This window comes from Ptiloglossa arizonensis, chromosome 5, assembly GCF_051014685.1.
Source record: "Ptiloglossa arizonensis isolate GNS036 chromosome 5, iyPtiAriz1_principal, whole genome shotgun sequence".
NCBI classification, from domain to species: Eukaryota; Metazoa; Arthropoda; class Insecta; order Hymenoptera; family Colletidae; genus Ptiloglossa; species Ptiloglossa arizonensis.
The window spans coordinates 3,767,103-3,786,473 of NC_135052.1; the positions used below are offsets into that span (position 1 = coordinate 3,767,103).

The 19,371-nt window shown below is 39.8% G+C and overlaps 2 protein-coding genes and 1 long non-coding RNA gene across 7 annotated transcripts in view; 2 read left to right on the plus strand and 1 right to left on the minus strand.

The window, feature by feature from the left end:
- Positions 1–6,634, plus strand: part of LOC143147067 (6-phosphofructo-2-kinase/fructose-2,6-bisphosphatase) — a 28,478-nt gene extending 21,844 nt beyond the window's left edge. For all 4 annotated transcript variants that reach the window (XM_076311935.1, XM_076311938.1, XM_076311936.1 and 1 more), the window contains exons 5-6: positions 354–623; positions 4,536–6,634. In XM_076311935.1, coding sequence (XP_076168050.1) covers positions 354–623; positions 4,536–4,964 — 699 coding nt within the window. In that variant the 3' untranslated portion in view covers positions 4,965–6,634. The remainder of the gene's footprint in view (positions 1–353; positions 624–4,535) is intronic.
- On the minus strand, positions 6,534–16,619 carry LOC143147068 (uncharacterized). Of its 2 annotated transcripts, XM_076311940.1 has the most exons (5): positions 10,785–16,619; positions 10,150–10,673; positions 10,005–10,058; positions 8,579–8,684; positions 6,534–7,543 (listed from the first exon to the last, which is right to left on the minus strand). In XM_076311940.1, exons 2-5 carry the CDS (start codon positions 10,165–10,167, stop codon positions 7,086–7,088), a joined length of 636 nt encoding a protein of 211 aa, XP_076168055.1. In that variant the 5' UTR covers positions 10,168–10,673; positions 10,785–16,619; the 3' UTR covers positions 6,534–7,085. The 2 variants fall into 2 exon arrangements, with proteins under 2 accessions (XP_076168055.1, XP_076168054.1); XM_076311939.1 differs by having other exon boundaries at positions 10,150–16,619.
- Positions 16,620–17,451: 832 nt separating this feature from the next.
- Positions 17,452–18,824, plus strand: LOC143147069 (uncharacterized). The gene is made up of 2 exons (XR_012992160.1): positions 17,452–18,451; positions 18,519–18,824. It is a non-coding gene; the product is annotated as an uncharacterized LOC143147069 (long non-coding RNA).
- The last annotated feature ends 547 nt before the right edge of the window (positions 18,825–19,371 follow it).

Here is a 19,371-nt window from a genome sequence, read left to right on the forward strand (position 1 = left end):
CACATTTTGCTTGGCAGTTGCACCCTCTCGCAACCTTGGTCTCCTTAGAGCGATTGTTTGCAAGTTGACGTATACTTTTTTTTCCCCCCTCGGCGATACACTTTTCCAACTTTAATTATCCAGACGGCATTGAATCGATCGCGTTTCGTCCTGGCAAGGTACGAAACGTAGGTTACTTAAATTAAATTTCGTGCTTTATCCACCGTTGGTATAACAAGTTCACCGAGTTAATTTTAGATCCACCTTGTCCACCAACCTTGCCTAGAATAGATCGGCGACTCGTCCCGCCGATCGCGTTTCGATGCGAATTACTAACAGACGGTGAAAACAGAATTTTTTCTTCCGGTTTCTAGCACGGAGAAAGCGAGTACAATGTCCTCGGCAAAGTTGGCGGCGACGCGGTACTGAGCGCGCGCGGTGAAAGATACGCGCAGGCACTGGCGACGAAATTCAATGCAATGCGTATACCCGATCTTCGTGTCCTGACGAGTCGTCTTCGAAGGACCATTGCGACTGCGCGTGGCGTAGAGGCACCACAAGAGCACGTGGCCGCGCTCAACGAGCTCTACGCTGGAATCTGCGAGGGCCTATCCTACGAGGAAATGCAGGAGCAGTATCCACAGGTAACCTTGAGATCGGATTTTCTGAGATTTTCTGAGTTTCGACGACCGTGCGAAGAGTTTATGGTTTTCCAAGTACGGCTAATTTCGTTGAGGATTCGAGGGCAAACCGATATCGAAACCCACCCGTTTAAAGGGAAGACACCAACTGTGTCACGTGCCAAAACGTTCAAGTATGGGTAAATTTTGCGAATTTTTTTTCTAAGCAGTTACTACATGAAAAATATAGTCCTTTTCGGAGAGTGTAAATATAACTTTTAGTTTTGTTTTACAATTTTGCGAAAGTAACGATCGTACAAAATGGCGAAGTTAGGCGATATTTTCTGAACCATTCCTCGTGAAACATTGTATATAAGAATGATACGTAAGGATAAGAACTGGGAGGTTTAAAATAAACGAATATTCTCGATTCACAAATTAGAGACTATTGTTTACAATGTAGCGTTTTTTCGATAATTTTGATAATTGTAGAAACGGTGGAGTTTGAAGGAAAATCAATCGTTTTTATCCAAAAAATTAAATAATCAAGGTATTCCATACTTTGTGGAATATTCTATGCAGAATGTGTCTAGAGAATTTAAAGTAAATCGGACGTTTCGGAGATTTCGTGCCGGTCAGGTTGAAGAATACAGTTCCGAGAGAAACGTAAAACAAGTTTGTTTATCGTTGCAACTCCATTGAGAGTTCGAATTTCGAAATACCCTTTTGACGTAACGCTCTACACGCTTCGAACTCCAAGAAAATAAGAAAAAGAAAATTCGATTCCTTTGACTCGTCAGGTTGGCGTCCCCTCCTTAACACCAGAACTACCGACAGATTTCGGAATATTGAGATACACCTCGTGTGTATCTCGAAAGAAAAAAAGGAAGAAAAAACAATTGACGTGGAGAAAGAGTAATTTTTTAAATTGGCCACGCGTGTAGAATAGAAAAAAGTCGTAACGTCTTCGAAAAACATGCCACGGAATTTAAAGCAAATTTCATAACGAAAGGAGTCGGAACCGGTCATTTTAACTGGTTGGTGAATCTGGTGTTAACCACTGAAGTAACTTTCAATCGGTTGTAATAACGTAAAATTTGAGTAAAGTAACTTTACTAAACTCGGTCACTTCCGACCAGGGTGATTTAACACAGCCTCCCCAATATTACCATCAAAAAGGACGAGATTCGAAAACCTCGAACAGAGACGACCGTGGAAACCTTGAATCACGAAAGCTTCCGAGATCTTGCAATCGTTAGGTGAACATGTACCTTTTAATTAAATTCCAAAGACAAGCAATGTATACACTTTTAATTAAACTCCAAAGACCAGCACTTTCACGGGCATTATTATTTCATAAACGCTTTGATAATCTAATCGATATTTCGAACGCTCCTTAGCTTGGATTGTACACTCTGGATAAACGTTAATAATATTTTTCTCTTCGTTTCCAATAGCAATAACTGGAGAAACCTTGAATTACGAAAGCTTCCAACATCTTTTTGCAACAGATAGACGTACACACACTGTAGCGTTTTTTTTTTTTTTTTTTGAAATTAAATTCCAAAGACGAGCAATCTCACGGACGTTGTTATTTCACAATCGTACATTACAATAATCTAATTGATATTTCGCACGCTTGTTCTTTGATTCGATTAAATATTCCACGCGGCTTGACATACATTCTTAATATTCTCCTCTTTGTTCCGATCGCAATTTTCGTCCGCTTAGAATTAACAGAGGTTCGCTAGCTTTTTATGAGCTCGTGTCACGATCCTTTCAATGGGAATATATTTACGTCCTTCTTGTCCAAAAACTTCGTTGCAATTTCGAACATGGATCGTGAACAACGATCGTATCGAAGCCATGTTTTATCGTATTAAATTTGGACATGGGTGTCGTACTGGTCGGAATTAATTTCCCTTGAAAAAACAGTGATACTTAACATTTAAGATTACGAAGGACAAACAAGATTTATTAATTCTTCTGTGAACTTTAGATATACGTTCGTACAACAATGTGTTTCAATGTAATGTTTTTATGTAGAAATTATATTTTACAGTTCTCCATCGTGTGGTATCTTTCAAAACAGTCTCCAACGTAGAGTCCTGTATGTCCTTTTCGACTACACGTATCGCAAAAATAATTAATTTGGTGTCTTCCGTCCTTAATCTTTCCGTTTGAACATACAGAACAATCTTTACTTTTCACATCTTCGTAGTGCGGCAATATATGCAGTTTTCCATTAAAGACAATCATTAAGCCTTTCCTCTTTCTTTATACATTCGGGTTCGTTCAGAGAAAGTGTAAATACGTAGTTGAACAAAGTATAAGATTAGTATGGTTCCTCGCTGTGGTAGCCGAGAGCAGACATACGATCGTAAAGGGTTAATTAGCAAAATAGTGATCCACGAGCTCAAAGTTTCATCGTTCGTGTCAGTAATCGTATCAACTCGTTGGTGTCTCTTCTTAGAACCTGTTATCGAAATAGCTCTCGGTTGATCTCGTACATTCTTTCTAACATTTGACTAGTTTCGTTGTTCCAGTTGGCTGCTTTCTGCAAGACTTCGGAAGTTCGATCCCGTTTGCGTATCTTCCATTGTCGTGGCGACTGGTGTTATTTAATCTTCACTTTGTCCGTATATCGATCTCAAATACTCTTAAATCGGTACCTTACTATCGAGCCGCTTGGACGTTACAAGCGTGTATTGGACAAGTGCCAACGCTATAAGCGGACACGTTGGCAAACGCTGTTCGTTGCTACTATCGTCGAATGGGGTCACTTGCAACACTCCTCCACTTCGAAACTATGCTGCACAAACTCTAAAAGAAGCGAGCAAAAAATGAATAGATCGATAATATAGTTTTCTGTCATTTTCCGTTACGTGGCCTGCGTACTGCGAATGGTTACATTGCTCACGCTCGTAACGGACATTTCAATTCTTCGCTGTTACAGCAACTTCGCGTCCAATTGAGAAAATTACCGATAGAATGTACGCGTACCAAGTATACTCGACTCGTATCAAACACTCGTAAACAATAGCGTATCAAATCGGTAGAATGCGATACGATCGAAGAATGCCTATCGAGACGAAATAATTATTGGACGTTGCTTTAGCGCTGCGAACGGTCTCGAAATGTGAAGCGTCTGAATTAAGGTTAGGTTGGTCGCGAGCAATCGTATACATTCACACGGTTAAACAAATCGTTCGAACTTTCGAAACTTTAAGAGAAGAGTGATCTTTTTACAATTCCATTCTCTACGATCTCGCAGAATACTTGTAACGCGTTTGATAAACAATTATGTAGGGACGAGTTTTGCGCGAGCGAAATGCCGAAGTTTTTTCGATTGAGCGAACGACTGTTTCGGTAAATCGATAGGTCACTGAAACCCGGTGCGAAAGACAAAGGTGTTGTGTTGTATTCTAACCAGCGACCGATACGGACGTGAGTCGACCGGTATCGAGTAAAAGTTTTAAAAGAGTTTTCGAGTAAAAGTTTTAAAAGAGTTTTCGAGAAAACGTGTGTGTGTTCCGCGGTGCGAGCGGGTTTGATTTTTTCTTTTTCTTGTACGCGTCGTGACCTTGCGCAGACCCTATATTTCCATCTGTAATCTACAGGGAATATATTATTATAGTAGAGGAATAGGCATATTTTCAAATAAATATAATTTACTCCTACAATTATAATATACTTTTCAATATTCGTTCCCGAGTCGTCGAGAAAATGTCGAACGTAGCTAGGAAGCCCGTTGGGTGTATACATTGTTCGCATTCTTGTACGATACTTTTACTAAACTCGATCCGGTGTCACCGAGTCGTTGTAAACGCGTTCGAACGCATCGTGGGCGCTTGCACGATATCGTGTACATAGAAAAGAAAATACTATTCAAAAGGTAAAATGTACAGTTGTAAACGATAGTCTCTGTGTCCACAGGAGTTCGCTTGGCGCGACCAGGACAAGCTGCACTACCGTTATCCGTGGGGCGAGAGTTACGTCGACGCCATGCAACGCGTCGAGCCGGTGATAGCCGAGCTGCAGAGGTCCGATAACATCCTGGTGGTCTCTCATCAAGCTATTCTGCGTTGCCTGATCGGCTTCTTCATGGATAAGAAACGGGAGGAGCTACCGTACATGGAGGTACCGCTGCACACGATCATCCGTGCCACCAGCCAGGGCTACAACTACAAATTGGAGTTCTACAAGCTGCCAATCGAGTGCGTGAACACGACTCGCGTGAAACCGAAGAACTGTAGCGCCGACAGGACCGCGGACGATGCACTGCTCACCGTACCCGCGCATTTCGACATACCCGATCCTTGGAGGAATCCTGGCAACGGGCCGACCCTCGTCCAGCAACACTGAGACGACGCACCGCGATCCGTGATTGCCTCCAAAATTCTTTCTCTATTGGGTTGCAATCCACGGGTGTACCGGAAGTAACGTCGAGAATCGCGTCAGGATCGGGTGACAGAGGGACGAGCGTACACACGGAATCGATGTTCCGCGTCGAGGGAATACGTTGAACTTATTTTTAGCTACCGACTCGTCGAGCAACCTTAAGGATAAGAGCGGATCAATAACGAGAAACACGACGAGGATAATATTTGGGCCAACGAAGATTGTATCGGTTTCGTAGCGATACTGTTTGCGATGTATCACGACGTGGATCATATATATATATATATATATATACACATATATATTTTTTTTTTTGTTACTCTTCAGAAAGTAATTGTTTAGAGCACGATAGCAAGAGCGAATTATTCGAAGAAAAATCGAGAATCTCGTTCAGTTTCGATCTGTATTAATCGGTTGTCGAGTTTTTCGTTCCCACGAGGTTCTAACCACCGATTACGCTCTGATTGGCAGCAAACTCCGAATCCTGCTGCTCGAGCCCTCTATATCGATAACTTTGAATGTTTTAGTCGTAATGTTAGATCGGTAGACAGGTGATTCGATGTTGTATTAGGCTACTTATTCATAGGAAAGCACCGTTCGACGAACAAATAGTACATGCTTACTTTGAATGTAACGTATCGTCATTTTAATTGCAAAACACCGGAACAACGAAACAAACAATTTCTTAGTATCTTTGTTAGGTATAGGGACTAGATTTTTTTCGTTCTCCGTTAGGTTCCTAAAGTAACGACCTATTTGTAAGAATTGATCGAACCACGGCCCTTGAACGGCCGACGAGGGTTTCGATCGTCTTTAGAGAGCACTAAGGTAAAATAGTTTAGCGCAGCGATTAAAGGACTGGCCGTTAATTAAATTGACGATATCAGTGTCAACGAGTAAATTAACGATCGATGGAATATTTTAAATTACACAAACGTCGTTAAATATGCGGACGATAAATGTGCATTTTTGCGCACAGAGTCGACGGAGTCTTTGAATGTGTAAATTTCGCGCTGCCCTTCGAGTAACCTTCAGCCTGATTCCGACCAAAAACTATCTCGTCCCACTCGTTGAGTTTCAACGCGAGAAACCATTGGCGAAACGGTCTGGATGGATCGACACGAGATTTCAACGATACAGGCGCCTTCTTCCGTCGATGTCCTGCTGCGTTTCGATTAGATTAGCTATCTCGTAGACTGCATTAATGTGCATAATATTTTATTAGGTGTAACGCGTGCGTCCTCGGGGGCCTATACCGGATGTTGTCCGAGGACCCGCGTATATTCAGTATGTGATCAACGGAAAACAAAAAAAATTGCGAAATATACAAGCGGTAAAGCAGAATCTAATTTGCTAGAAAGAGAGCGATAGAAAGGATAATTTATTTTTTATAGAAGTCGAACGTGTCTCTACCCAGGCATTGTTTATCACTTATTATCGCGAATAATTGACAGACGTCATCTAATGGAAAGTCGTTTTATTGGCGAGCCTTCTAATATTTTTTGTACCACTCGGAAAAAGAACGAAACGGAGGTTTGCAAAGCTTTTAGACGTTTAAGTCGTATCTTAGATACTTCGATAGGCTTTTGTTTTCTTTTTTAATTGTACATTATGAATAAACGTTTTTTACGGAACACCCATGTATGTCTCCCCTAATTGATTCACGCAGATTCTCAAGGTGGGGAAATAAAGTGCAGAATCGTTGAAGCAGCGCGCTAATAATTCATCGTATACGTAATAATGTTTAATTCGGTTTATAGTGTTCGTATAATGCATGTTACATACGCGTATACTTATATCGTAGAAAAATAATTTACGTTTCCATTGTTAATATTTTCGATGACTGGTGTGCATGACTAGAGCGATTCTTAAGGCAGGTACGGCCCTCGGTCGATAAACTCTGACTAGATCAAACTTTGTTAAATAAATATTACGAGTCCCCGTGATAAGCTCACGGGAAGCTAACGTTGGTTACTCTTTACTTAGCGTTGGTTACTTTTTCACTCCGTAGAATTAATTCGTAACTATACCGAACGTTCTCTCGCGAGATTTCATTACTTTGGAAACAAACATCCTGCGATACTTTTATATTCCGGAACTCATACATTTGGCGGTGTACTCTCTTTGTTTATTAGCCAAGTGGAGGTCCAAGCTTCTCAACATTCTGTCTCGAATTTCCTGATCGTACGAGCAGTCCTCCTTTCTCGGCGAATTTTTCAACAAACCGGTTTTACGATGCGCCATTCTCGGCTCGTTTCTCGAATAAGTGCCCAGTCGAAACGTATGATTCGAATGCATCGTTTTCGACAACGCGTTCTTCATCGTTTCGCGTACAGTGCTCTTCATAAACTCCACCGCGGTCTTGCGGCACGTATCGTAACCCAGAAGTTGAATCTTTTTGCCGTGAATCGCCTCGAGTTGCGAGATTCGCGGCTTGGACGCTCTGTCGATGATGGTTCCGACCGAATCCGGCGTACCGGGTAAATTCTCGAACACCTTACGTAGAACCTCCTTGGTTAGATCCTCCTCGCTGCTGGATTCACCTGAAACGAATTTCCCAAGTAACAAACGCTTCGAGATCGCGAAGAGAATATCCATTCATCGTCGATAATTCTTGCACGCGTACAAGTGGATCGGTCCAAGAGACCAAAGCATCCTGCTGAAGTTTCTCGAGAACTGTGAGAATATTAAATTTTGATGTCTCGGAGATCGACAAGGGAAAACTGCGAGTTCTCGAACTGTAAAATTTGTCTCCAACGGAAAGGACGCAAATTTTATTCGCGACAATTTCCAATATCTTTTGTAATTTAAGCGTTACATAGGCGTGACTAACAAGGAACATCACTTAACGAAACTCATGTACGATATAGTAGTTTGAAACAAAATTTGATGCGTATTTTCTCTTATCTGCTATTATCCATATCTAGGAAGTGAAGCCCTCGAAGTTGGGGGCGAGAAAACATTTTTATCTTGATATTTCAAAAATGACGAGAGCCAGGAAAAAATTGCTTAAACAAAAATTCCGTACTTACACTTAAGCGATGTCCCTTGTAAGACGCGTTGCGATAATACAAAGAAAGTTTCTCTCTCAATATCAAAAAGCAACAACGAAATACCTTAGAGAAAAGTCTCCCAGTACCGATCACATAAATCTTTTTTCTCAAAACTCCACTATTACGAGATAATTAATATTTTCCCAGTTTGCACATTGCATCTGTGCCAAACCTTTGCATTGGATGCAATTTCCAATATTCGAGGAAATTTTCATCGTTCGATGAGTTCTGTGTATTATCCACTAAATTTCCTCTTTCGTTTCTTTATCTACGTGTAACTGTGACGGAAACGAAGATTAATTTTGCTCGGTATTGGGCACCGGTCGGTACTGGGGAACATTCTCTTGTATCTCTTAGGGTAGAATCGACGAACATTTGTGCAAAATTTCGTGAAAATTGGCGTCTAGCAATTCGCGGTCCACTCTCGGGAGATATTCAACGGTTATGCAAAGCGCGTTTCATAATTGGTTAAAGCAACGCGCCGAGGAGATCAGACGGAGAGTTAATGGAATAAATTTGTATTACCGAGATCGCTGGTGTGGTCCGTCACGTACGTTCCTTCTTTGATCTCTCGTTGAAGCTCCAGCACTCTGGCCAGCGCCAATTGCAGATACTCCCTCGCGTTCGGCTCCTGTACAAACACCGTGTGCGCTGTTAAACGTACACTCGCCGCGAGAAGTATGTTGACACGGTAGAAAAGTGCGTATTTTCAACGAACAACGATGTAAACACATAGTTCTTATTTTCGGAACCGCGCAATCTTACTCGTTCTCGGTCTTGCAACGTTACCGATTCGGTACAAACCAGTTTGCGGTTAAAGACAAACGTACAAAGTGAATGTAAAGTTGTCGAGTGTTTCGTTTCGTTGTAAAATACTTGAAGAAACGATTGGTCAAGATTTCGTTAATTTATCGTGAAATACTTGAAGAATGAGCTCCAAGTTGCGAGTTCTTTATTTTTGCAGAACGGTTCAAGAAGATGACGACGAAATTGGAAAATAATCGGAAAAATCATGTCGTATTGTGTGTACAATACGTGGGGATGTCGACAAATGGTTTTACCATCTCGGAATAAAAGAAAGTAGAATTTTATGAGCGAGTATTTGGAAAACGGTCGTACACATTAACGAAGTTAATACGAGAAAACGTTTGGCGTATGTTGAAAAAACACGTAAATAAGTTGTGCAAATGTATTATATTTGGCGACGAGTAAAAATTTAACGAGTAAACGCTACGAAACCATTGTGGTTATTTTAACTGCGAAGTGCAGCGATGGGTCAGCATCGGCTCGATGTTTTTTCTTGTGATTCGGTGCGGGAAATTTACACTTCATCGGATACAAACTGATCGGAGAAAGATGTACAAATATTTTACAACGAAACCTGCAAGAATCTGCTGAAAAAATACAGCCTCGAAACTCGTTTATTCTTCAACGTCGTAACAGTCACAGACGTACATATTGAGAAAGAACGTTTCGGTGAAAATGATGCTCGATCGTTACCATAACCGCTTCAAATCTCTATCTCGGAGAGTATTATCGAAAGCTTCGACTCGAATAGAAAACAAAACGCTAGATTTACCAAAAGTGTAAAAAAAAGACTGGAATGCACAGTAGAGAATCAAGAATATCAAAACGTCGTATTAAACGCGTTTGAAAATTCCTGATTACCGCTTCGAAATTGTGTCCAGTTAATTTTCACCGATCGTTCGATAACTCGTTAATCGTCCAGCGTTAATTTACGTAACGCGCACGAATTTCAATTTATGTTCGTCGATACGCGTGAGTCGTTAATCCCGTTTTAGCCACGATCGAAATACTTAGCAACGAAAGATACGTTTCCCAGGCTTGTCAACATACTTCCCACGGCGAGTGTATAATCGGCCTAGCGTTTCCGAGAAACCGTAACGCTTCGTTCGATGATCGGAATCGATCCAATAATAATCGAAATTACCTCCATGGACTTGATCTTTTTCGTGTCACTGTTCCGATCGGCCAAGCAGGGCGCCTGTTACGAGAAACAAAAAGCGAAAAAGAAAAGAAAAAGAAGAAAAATAATAAAACTGCACCGAAATCATCGAAAAAGAACAATTTCTTACCGACGAGTATCTTTTCATCTCGATCGATACTTCACCGAACCTTTCGCCAAAAAGGAGCACAACGATCACTCAACGGAACAGCATCGATCCATACAACGATATTTCACGAGCAACACCAAACGATAGACACTTCCTCCGACAACGGCTCACGAAAGGTACACCGGCCAAAAATAATTCCACTTTTCCTAACCCGGGAGCCCGCGTCTTCTTCGACCTTCCACGTTTACACTTCCGTCTTCCCGAAATTGGAAGCACTCCACGATAGCCGATAGACACTCACGTGTCTTTACGATACCTACTTTCTTTGTTCACGAAAATTCTCTCCCCCGTTTCGTGGACACTGTCAGAGAAAACGACCGTTGACTGGCGTCGATCAGGGTCGACTAGCCAAATCGTGACCGACCCTTGCCACGGGAGACTGCTGCGAGGGTGACGGTTTGCCATGGCTTCGTTCGCTCTCCTCCACCCTCGGGCCCCCTCGAGAACCCATCGAACTGTACCCCTCGTGCCGGCCACCCCTGCATCTGCAGGAGAACATTGTACTCGGAACCCCTGTTTGCTCGGGCGCGTGCCCCATGCCTGATAAAAACGGCTGCCACGCGCCCCTTTAACGAAACTCCTACGGAATACGTTACCAGACTATTCGATGGTAGCCATGGAAGCGTTGTCTGGACGAAAAACCGGTCGATGGACGATCGACGAATCTCACGGGGTTTCACCTGGCTGATCCACCATCACGTGGATCCTCTAATGGATCGACTCGTCAAAGGAGACTCTTTCTACGTCTTACGTCCTCTTTACACAGAGGATCTCAACTGTTTGCCGCGGTAGCGCGCAGACATCTTTCTGCAAAGACTGAAGACGCTATAAATCGCGTTTAGCACCGATCGGTATCAATGGTGCGCTTCTCTACGCATCTAAGGTAATTCTTTCTATAAGAATTTCTAGTAAGTACTAAATCTTTCTAATAAGAAAATTCTTTCTCCCCTTTGAACGACGCTACCTTTTCAGAACACGCGTAATTAGTCCATCTCGTTCGTCGGTGATATCAGTTCACGCTTTGGTGTTTCGCGTTTGATGGCAATTGCCAACATCGTCCACGACCGTACGAATATTCGCTCGAGTAGCAATTAATCGCCGGTTTGGCTCAATGGTGAACTTTTCGGGGAATTTTGAACGATTTGCGGTTACTTCTCAACGTTGTGCTCGTATTGCGGGTTCAACGGTCTAGGAACAGCAGCTACAGTAAAAATCAAATGTGCAATTTTTGATGCAACTGGAACAGAGAAGTTTGAAATTTGTATTTTTAAACGAATTTCTCTTAAAAACGAGCTCTTCGACGCTGTTTCGTTATTCTTGATTTTTGTTTTATTTCGAGGAGGATTTTCTTCGTCCCATATGTACAATCACTTAGAAACTGTCGTATGTCGTTAAGATTTTTGATACCTTAGCAACGTTTAATTATATTTTCGGTAGGTTCGTGTCAGTGTTGATTTTCGTGGCTTATCGATGTCAGAAGAGTTGGAAAACATTGCGAATGCAAAGTTGCAAGAGTTATAGACGAATTTTAAGGTCGTAAGGAGTGCATTCGTTTCAGCTGTTACAATGTCGCGGGGGGATCGAGACTACGTTTAACGCATAATATTATTACGGGCGACGACAGTCGCACCTGCGCCAAATTAACTATTACAACGGTCTACGAAGATATTTGGGAAATTGCGATATTTACGACTCGGTGTATTCAACGTTTCGATTGGATTTCGTTCGCTGTGTACGAAATTTGAATGTAATCGATACGATTGTAACAATCCACTATTGGTCGCGAATAAAGCTGAAAAATGTCAGTCTTCTGAGCGTTTTAAATATTCAAAGCTTTGAATCTCGCGTAATTTATTAAAGATTTTTAACTCGAAGATCAAAGGTTACAATTAACGCACGCTAAACGGCGACAAACTTAAACCGATTATATCGCAACACTTGCAAAGAAACGAGTTTCGAAAGGAGTAATCGTACATTTTTGAATTATGATCGTTCGAAAGTGTCGTCGGCTGCACTCTTGATATCGTCTATAACCGATGAACGAAATGCAATTCTAATTTTGAAAGGCTCGGACAACCTCGAACCACGTGGAAATAAATGACACTTCCCTTCTACAAGTACGAAAGTATTTAAAACGCTCGAGTTAAGCGGAACACTGTGTATCTGTCTTTCACACGGTATAATAAAAACGTTGCTCTTCGAAGGAGAGAAAATAACGAGTTTTGGATTCCACGGTAATTTATATCTCCCCTTGTCCACCTGTTCCATAGGTGCACACTACTTTTGTAAGTAGGTATTACAGAAAATATACGCTCGTTATATTGCACGTTGTTCCTGTTCCGTTTTACAGGAGAATTTATTTCTGTTACGTATTTTTTTGCGCGCATTAATCTGTCCCATACGATGACCCCCGGTGGACAACTCTCCGGGCATGTATCTCGCGGAAAGCTCAACATGTTGCGCAATTTCGAGATAGAATCCAGCGGTACACGTACGTACGTATGTATAAACCCGAAACACGAACTTCACCATTCCCATTTCATAACTCAAACCTTTTTAGCTTATTACCTTTTTACCGCTTTCATTACGCAGTTGTTACGCATTTCCGCTGTATTATATCCATTATACGATTGCATTTTATTTTCTGTACTCAATTCGTTACACAGGGCGTAATATATTCGGATGAACGAACGGTTTTGAACGTTACGCTTTTGTCGCTCGCATTTTCGTTTATTATTAAAAAATCTACATCTTTGTTAAAATTTATTAAACCTACCGCAAACCATTTAGTTATCGTTCCCTCCTTTATGCGTCATTTCATCGATTCAGCGACAACCAAATTCGAAATACAACACAAGCATTAGTCCGGTACAGTGCGTACGATTAACACTAGAACTACCGATAGATTTTTTTTCATATTAAAGTATTTCTTATACGTGTCTCGGGAAAAACGATGATCGAGGATAGAGAGGAACTTATGGGATTGATTATATGTATAGAATAAAATAAGTCGTTTTTTGAAAATATCCTATGGAATTTAAAATAAATTCCTTTTTAAATTCAGTTGAAAGCAGTCGTTTCGACCGGTTGGTAAATCTAGTGTTAATAGGTTAGGGTTGATCACTTGCGCTGCAAATCGATCGACACTGATTCGCGTCCAAACCGTCGAGTGCATTTCCCAAACGAAATCATACAAAAATGTTCGAATAATTCGGTACACGTGGAGCAATTAGACACTTCTTGCATACCCAGATCATTTTTACTCGCTTCCTTACGATTCAAACACTCTTTACACACCACTTTTCGGGTTCTAAACTTAGGTTAGGTCGTTTTCAGTTTTAGCGCAAACAAACGACGACGTGTATAGTATATACGTCTTGTCAGCGCAAGCGCTTAATAGCAACCAACCACGCTTTCACACCTCTTTATACATATACATACCTCTTACATGGCGTAATAAAGATATTATTGTTCGGAGTAGAGAAAGTAATAGCTTTTTCTTCGTGCTGTGATTTATATTTTTACATTACGATGTTTCTCGTGCGCAACATTATTTTTCCAAGTATCGAAGACAGACGCGTTATTATATTCTGTATCTTTTTCGAAAATTGTCCCACAGAAGCTAGAATAAAGTCACGAGTAAAGTCATCGTATAAAGGAAAAGCAGTTATTTCCTCTCCGTCGTATATTCAAAATTCACGATGATTACAAATTTTCAACATCAATGGACATTACTAGTAGTATTATGTTTCTTTACCGCAGTAATTTCGTTCGTTTCTTTTCCGAACACGTGCAGCATGATGCACCAAATATGCATCCGTTTTCATTTGTAACTTTCGAGGGAAATAAAACATTTCACTCGATTTCGTCAAGCTCTGATACGACATCGAAATTAAGTCTTTACCCAACCTGTGATTCGTATCAACTAGAGTTCCACATTTCACGTGTACACGTGAAATTAAGGTCGCGGGCATTTTAACGCGCACTGTTATTTTCACGCGGTAACCATTTGTTATTTGCTCTCGTTCTTCGGATTTTTCAGATAATTTAATTGAGAATTTTTTTTCTCAATAAAATTGAGCATTTTTCTCTCCGTACGATTTAAAATTCTTTTCTTCGTTAAATTTAGAATTTCTTTTCTCCGTGAAATTTAGAATTCTTTTCTTCCTCAAATTTAGAATCTTTTTCTCCATGAAATTTAGAATTCTTCTCTCCATAAAATTTAGAATTTTTCTCTTCATAAAATTTAGAATTTTTTTCTCAATAAATTTGAGAATTTTTCTCAATAAAATTAATTTCTTTTTCAATGTTGTATAGTCTGATTCACGATTCGTTTACCAAGCAATTGATTGCGTATAAAAAATTCGAGAATTTTTCCAGCAAATACGAACGGGAGTTTAAATTCTATCCCGAGTATTTCGGGATTCGTTTCGAGCAATCACATTTGTTTCGACAAATTGAGTTTTTGCAACAGTCGACACGCGTAAATGTAAGAGTGGTAAACAAAGACCAAATGTTTCAGAGACGAAGATAACGGTGCTTGTTGAAATATGCTCGACCAAATGAGAGGCTCTACCTGTGTATATGTGTCGCGTGAAATAAGGGACAGTACCATTCAATCTTCCTCGCCATGATTTTCAGAGCTGCACGTGACACGTGTATTTACACGTGTATAATAATACACGTATAGTATCGTAGTTGCTACTAGTATCGACTGGTCGAGATCCAACAATAATCTACGATTACTGTTGAAGGGACGGATAAAGAAAGATACAGAGATTATTTCGCAGATCTTGTAGGCTAATTCGGAGAGAGATGGACCGGTTGAATATTCCTCGAATTATTTATCGGTAATTGCTGTTTCGTTACAGCGAAAACGATCGAGAGTATTTGTAAATTTTTATATCGTAACTCGATAAAATTTTCCAAGCTTCAATAATACGTTGATATTTATAATTCTAACTTACAAGGTGCATCGTTTATATCGTACGATTTGGGATAAATGTCTACCCGGAGGCGAAAAAAACGAAGATGATTTGTAAACTGGGAAGAAAGATTGTAGAGAAGATTACAACGAGACATGTTCCAAATTTGTAAAACGTGCGATTATCGGTGTAAAAAGTAAAACGCTAAATAAGATCGATGATTATAATAATAGTAAGGGTAGCGTTACAAACAATCGTTCTCTGTTCGATGAAAGTAATTGTTACGGATCGATATATCGATTGAATATAACTTTTATATACATTGTATAAAGAAAGAAGCAAAACTGAACGCCCCTACGGTATTTTAACAAAAATAATTTTTTATTCAATATTTCCATCTAGAATGCAAGAGAAACGAAATACTTACTATCATCTATAATCTTCTGGTTTTTTGAAACAAATTTAACAATTGTGATATCGTTGTTATTTTGCTTCGTACAATTTTTGCTTCGGATATAAATCTAATTAAAAATGTTTGGACGTACTTAAAAATGAACTTGAGAAATAAATATAGTGCTCCCCCAATAACGAAGCAAAGAGTATAGGAATAGTGGTACTTTATTACACTAGAGTATTGTGAAAATGTAGTATTAAATATGCCTAAATGAATTTAAGCAATTATCAAGATTAAAAGTTTACGGATGAAATATTAAGAGTACCGAAATCTGAAATGTTTAATCCAAATTAGTTGCAGTGCAAAACCGACTACACGAAAAACAATTATACGAAGTAAAATAACAATGATATCACAAATGTTAAATTTGTTTTGAAAAGCCAGAAGATTCCAGATGACTGAGCATTTTGTTTCTTTTTTATTCCAGATGCAAATATTGAACAAAAAATTATTTTTGTTAAAACATCGTATGTGTGTTCAGTCTTGCTCCTCACTGTACACTAAACCGATCCATTTCGCCCGCAGTAGCCAAGAAGAGACGGACCACGGTGTAAAATTTTATTTTCTACATTCTGCAGCTATTTATAAAGATATTGTCTTGTGACACTGCCGAAAGAACTGGACCATAATTACTGGAAGGCAACTCTAACGATTCTGTTATTCTAGTCCGTGTCGAGAAACGGAGAATACGAATTATTTGTTTTGTCACTAAACACCAGTGCAAGCGGTTAATCCTTCCAGGTTAATACAAACGTCGGAAGAACACTTGTGGAAACTGTTAAACGAACATTGGAAAAACGTTACTTCGACAGAAAAAATTAACTCGAAGGATACCTAAAATTATACGAAATAATTCCAAAGGGGGATATTTCTACGAAAAGAATTCAATCAAATATAGAAACAAAATTATTTTACATCTTGTCTCGGATGAAAACTATCCAATAGGTTGTTTAATAAGTTTCCTCGTTCGATAAAACATATTGAGCAACCTAGTATTATACTGTTCATTAAGTTTTATCGAACGACAAAAGTGTTTAACAACCTAGTGTACATGCTCGTGAAAATAAAATAAAACCCGTAGAATAATAAAAAAAAAAAAATACACGTTCCCTCCATCGACGAGTAATCGCAAGAATTCAATCAAATATAGAAACAAAATTATTTTACACCTTCTCTCGGATGAAAACTATCTAATAGGTTGTTTAATAAGTTTCCTCGTTCGATAAAACATATTGAGCAACCTAGTATTATACTGTTCATTAAGTTTTATCGAACGACAAAAGTGTTTAACAACCTAGTGTACATGCTCGTAAAAATAAAATAAAACCCGTAGAATAATAATAAAAAAAAAAGAATACACGTTCCCTCCATCGACGAGTAATCGCACAATTCTTCGCAGAGAGATACCTCGTTCGCGATGGTTCCAAACTTTCGACCGACGTGGCGTAGTCGTGTAAAATGTGATTCACCATTCGCGATAAGTTCGATAATTCGACGCCGAGACGTTTTTAAAAACGTGGTCCGCCCCTACCATGATTATTCTATTTCACGCAGCGCGCAGTCCTCGTAGTCGAAGCCGTGATCGTTCAACCGTGTATAACGAAGTTACCCGGTGCGTCGTTGGGACGAAATAAATTTCCCTTTCGATCCACCGGGAGCGGAAGTTCGCCTCCGCTTTAATACATAATTCCGTGCGCGTATCGATTCACTCGAAACGTTTCCGCGCTGCGTGGCCTAATTACAGCTATAATAGGGGTATCGGGAAGACGTCTAGGACGTTATCTGAACGCGAACGTCTATAACGTACGGAAACGCGACGGCCAATGGACGTGCGATAATAAATCCTGTTGCCGGGAAGGGTCGGAGGGGCGTGGAACAGGTTGGAGCACGAGAGTGGACTTTGGGGGGTGGTGGGGGTGGTTTGGGGCTCACGTCAAACAGGAATTTCCGATTACAGGCGAAGGTCGTCGGACAGAACACAATTAATACACAGTACCTTCTATTCACCTCCTGTTTAATTAAATCTCGCGACGCGATTCAATAACGCCCGCAATCCTCTTCTGTGCACGATTCGCCGCGATACGATCTATCGAGCGATTTATTTCGTTCGGGACCGTGTGGCTGCGATTAGACCGATCAACGACTAGAGGGGAAAAGAGCGGAACCGGACACGGGAGGAAGATATCGACGATACAAGGCGAATCGATTCGACGTCGGCCGTCGAGATCCGAGAACGGACGATTACAGTTGGGAAGATCCCGGACAGCCATTGGAGACCGCTACGTATCGAGTACGAGATACGGTGTGGGTATCTGAACGGTACGAGCGTGGGTCACTCGAGACCCAAGTTTTACGGCAACTGAAACTTCTAGGGAAGTCTCGCCGGCAGATCTGTGTCGGTTGAGCCTCCAGCTCGACCGAAAGTAATTTATGACCGTTTGACGTGGAAGTCACTTGTTTGACTGACGTTAACTGTTTTGCTGACGTTAGTAGTCTTTCACACACTCGACAGAACAGTCGAAGTGTTTCAAGAGTTTCTTCGTGCGTTTAGAATAACTGAATATTTGAACAATGAGCATTTTGTGCAGGAATTGTACAGAATATGAACAAATGTTATTTATTTTCTAAATAGGTTAACTCTTCTTTTCTCTTTAACAAAGCTATTTTTTTATAATAATTTAATTCAATATTTTTGTAATAAATCTGTATTTCTTCTCTGTAACAAACCTACTTGTAAAATGTAAGGAAAGAAATTACACTTTGGAATCTGTTTGTCCGTGATTTTGGCGTGGGTCAGAAATGATCCAGCTTCGTCCTTCGAAGGTTAACTCTTCGCGTACGAACTTCGTATCTCGCGTGTATTATGCTCGGACCAACGAGACAGGTGAGTAGATTTAAACAAATCGACGCACGGACGAGACAAGACCAAACTCAGTATTCTCCTATTGCAGGAATTCCATGCGAATTTTGTTTTTTTTTCATCGACTCGTCCCTTTAGATCGAGTATTATCCGTCCACGAGAAGAAGGCATAGCGTGTTTAGCGACAAAGATGAACGACGACCGTAGCAAGACCAAGCAAGAGAGAATACTACGTCATTGGCGTAGCCTTCTAATCGAATGTTAGTTATTAAGGAACAGAGTGATTTCGTTTCTCTTTAAATACTATTGATAAATTGCTCGTAATGGAAAAATGAATACAATTTAATACGCGCAATAATCACTGATATTTTGAAAATTATTTATAGCGAGAAGAACTAATTTGTACTTATTAAAAATAATATAAACCCGCTTATACTCATTTCTACCTAGAAAGAAATCTATATAATTACAATTTACATAAAAACAAGTCATACTAAAATTATAATGAGCACAACCTTTACATTTTCTTACATAAAAAATTGCAAAAATTGTACTTGTTTTAATACTTAAACGTGACTTCTTTTTATGTAAATTGTATTTATATAAAACTTATCTTGATAGAAATAAGTATAAGCGGATTTATATTATTTTTAATAAATACAAATTAGTTCTTGCTATAAATAATTTTCAAAATATTAATGATTATTATGCGTATTATTAAATTCTATTCATTTTTTCATTACGAACAACTTACAAACGTAAGCAAATTGTTCTGTTAGTGAATACTTGATTTATTGAGAGCCTACGCCAATGCACCTTACTACAACAACTTAATCGTAAGCAAATTATAACCGAACAACTTATAATCGTAAGCAAATTGTTCTGTTTGTGAATACTTGATTTATTGAGAGCCTACGCCAATGCACCTTACTACAACAACTTAA

Coding starts and splice junctions, on each gene's coding strand:
- LOC143147068 (XM_076311940.1), bottom strand. Junction 8,685..10,004: donor AAAAGATCAAGTCCATGGAG/GTAATTTCGATT, acceptor GTGTTTGTACAG/GAGCCGAACGCGAGGGAGTA. Junction 7,544..8,578: donor GGACCACACCAGCGATCTCG/GTAATACAAATT, acceptor AATTCGTTTCAG/GTGAATCCAGCAGCGAGGAG.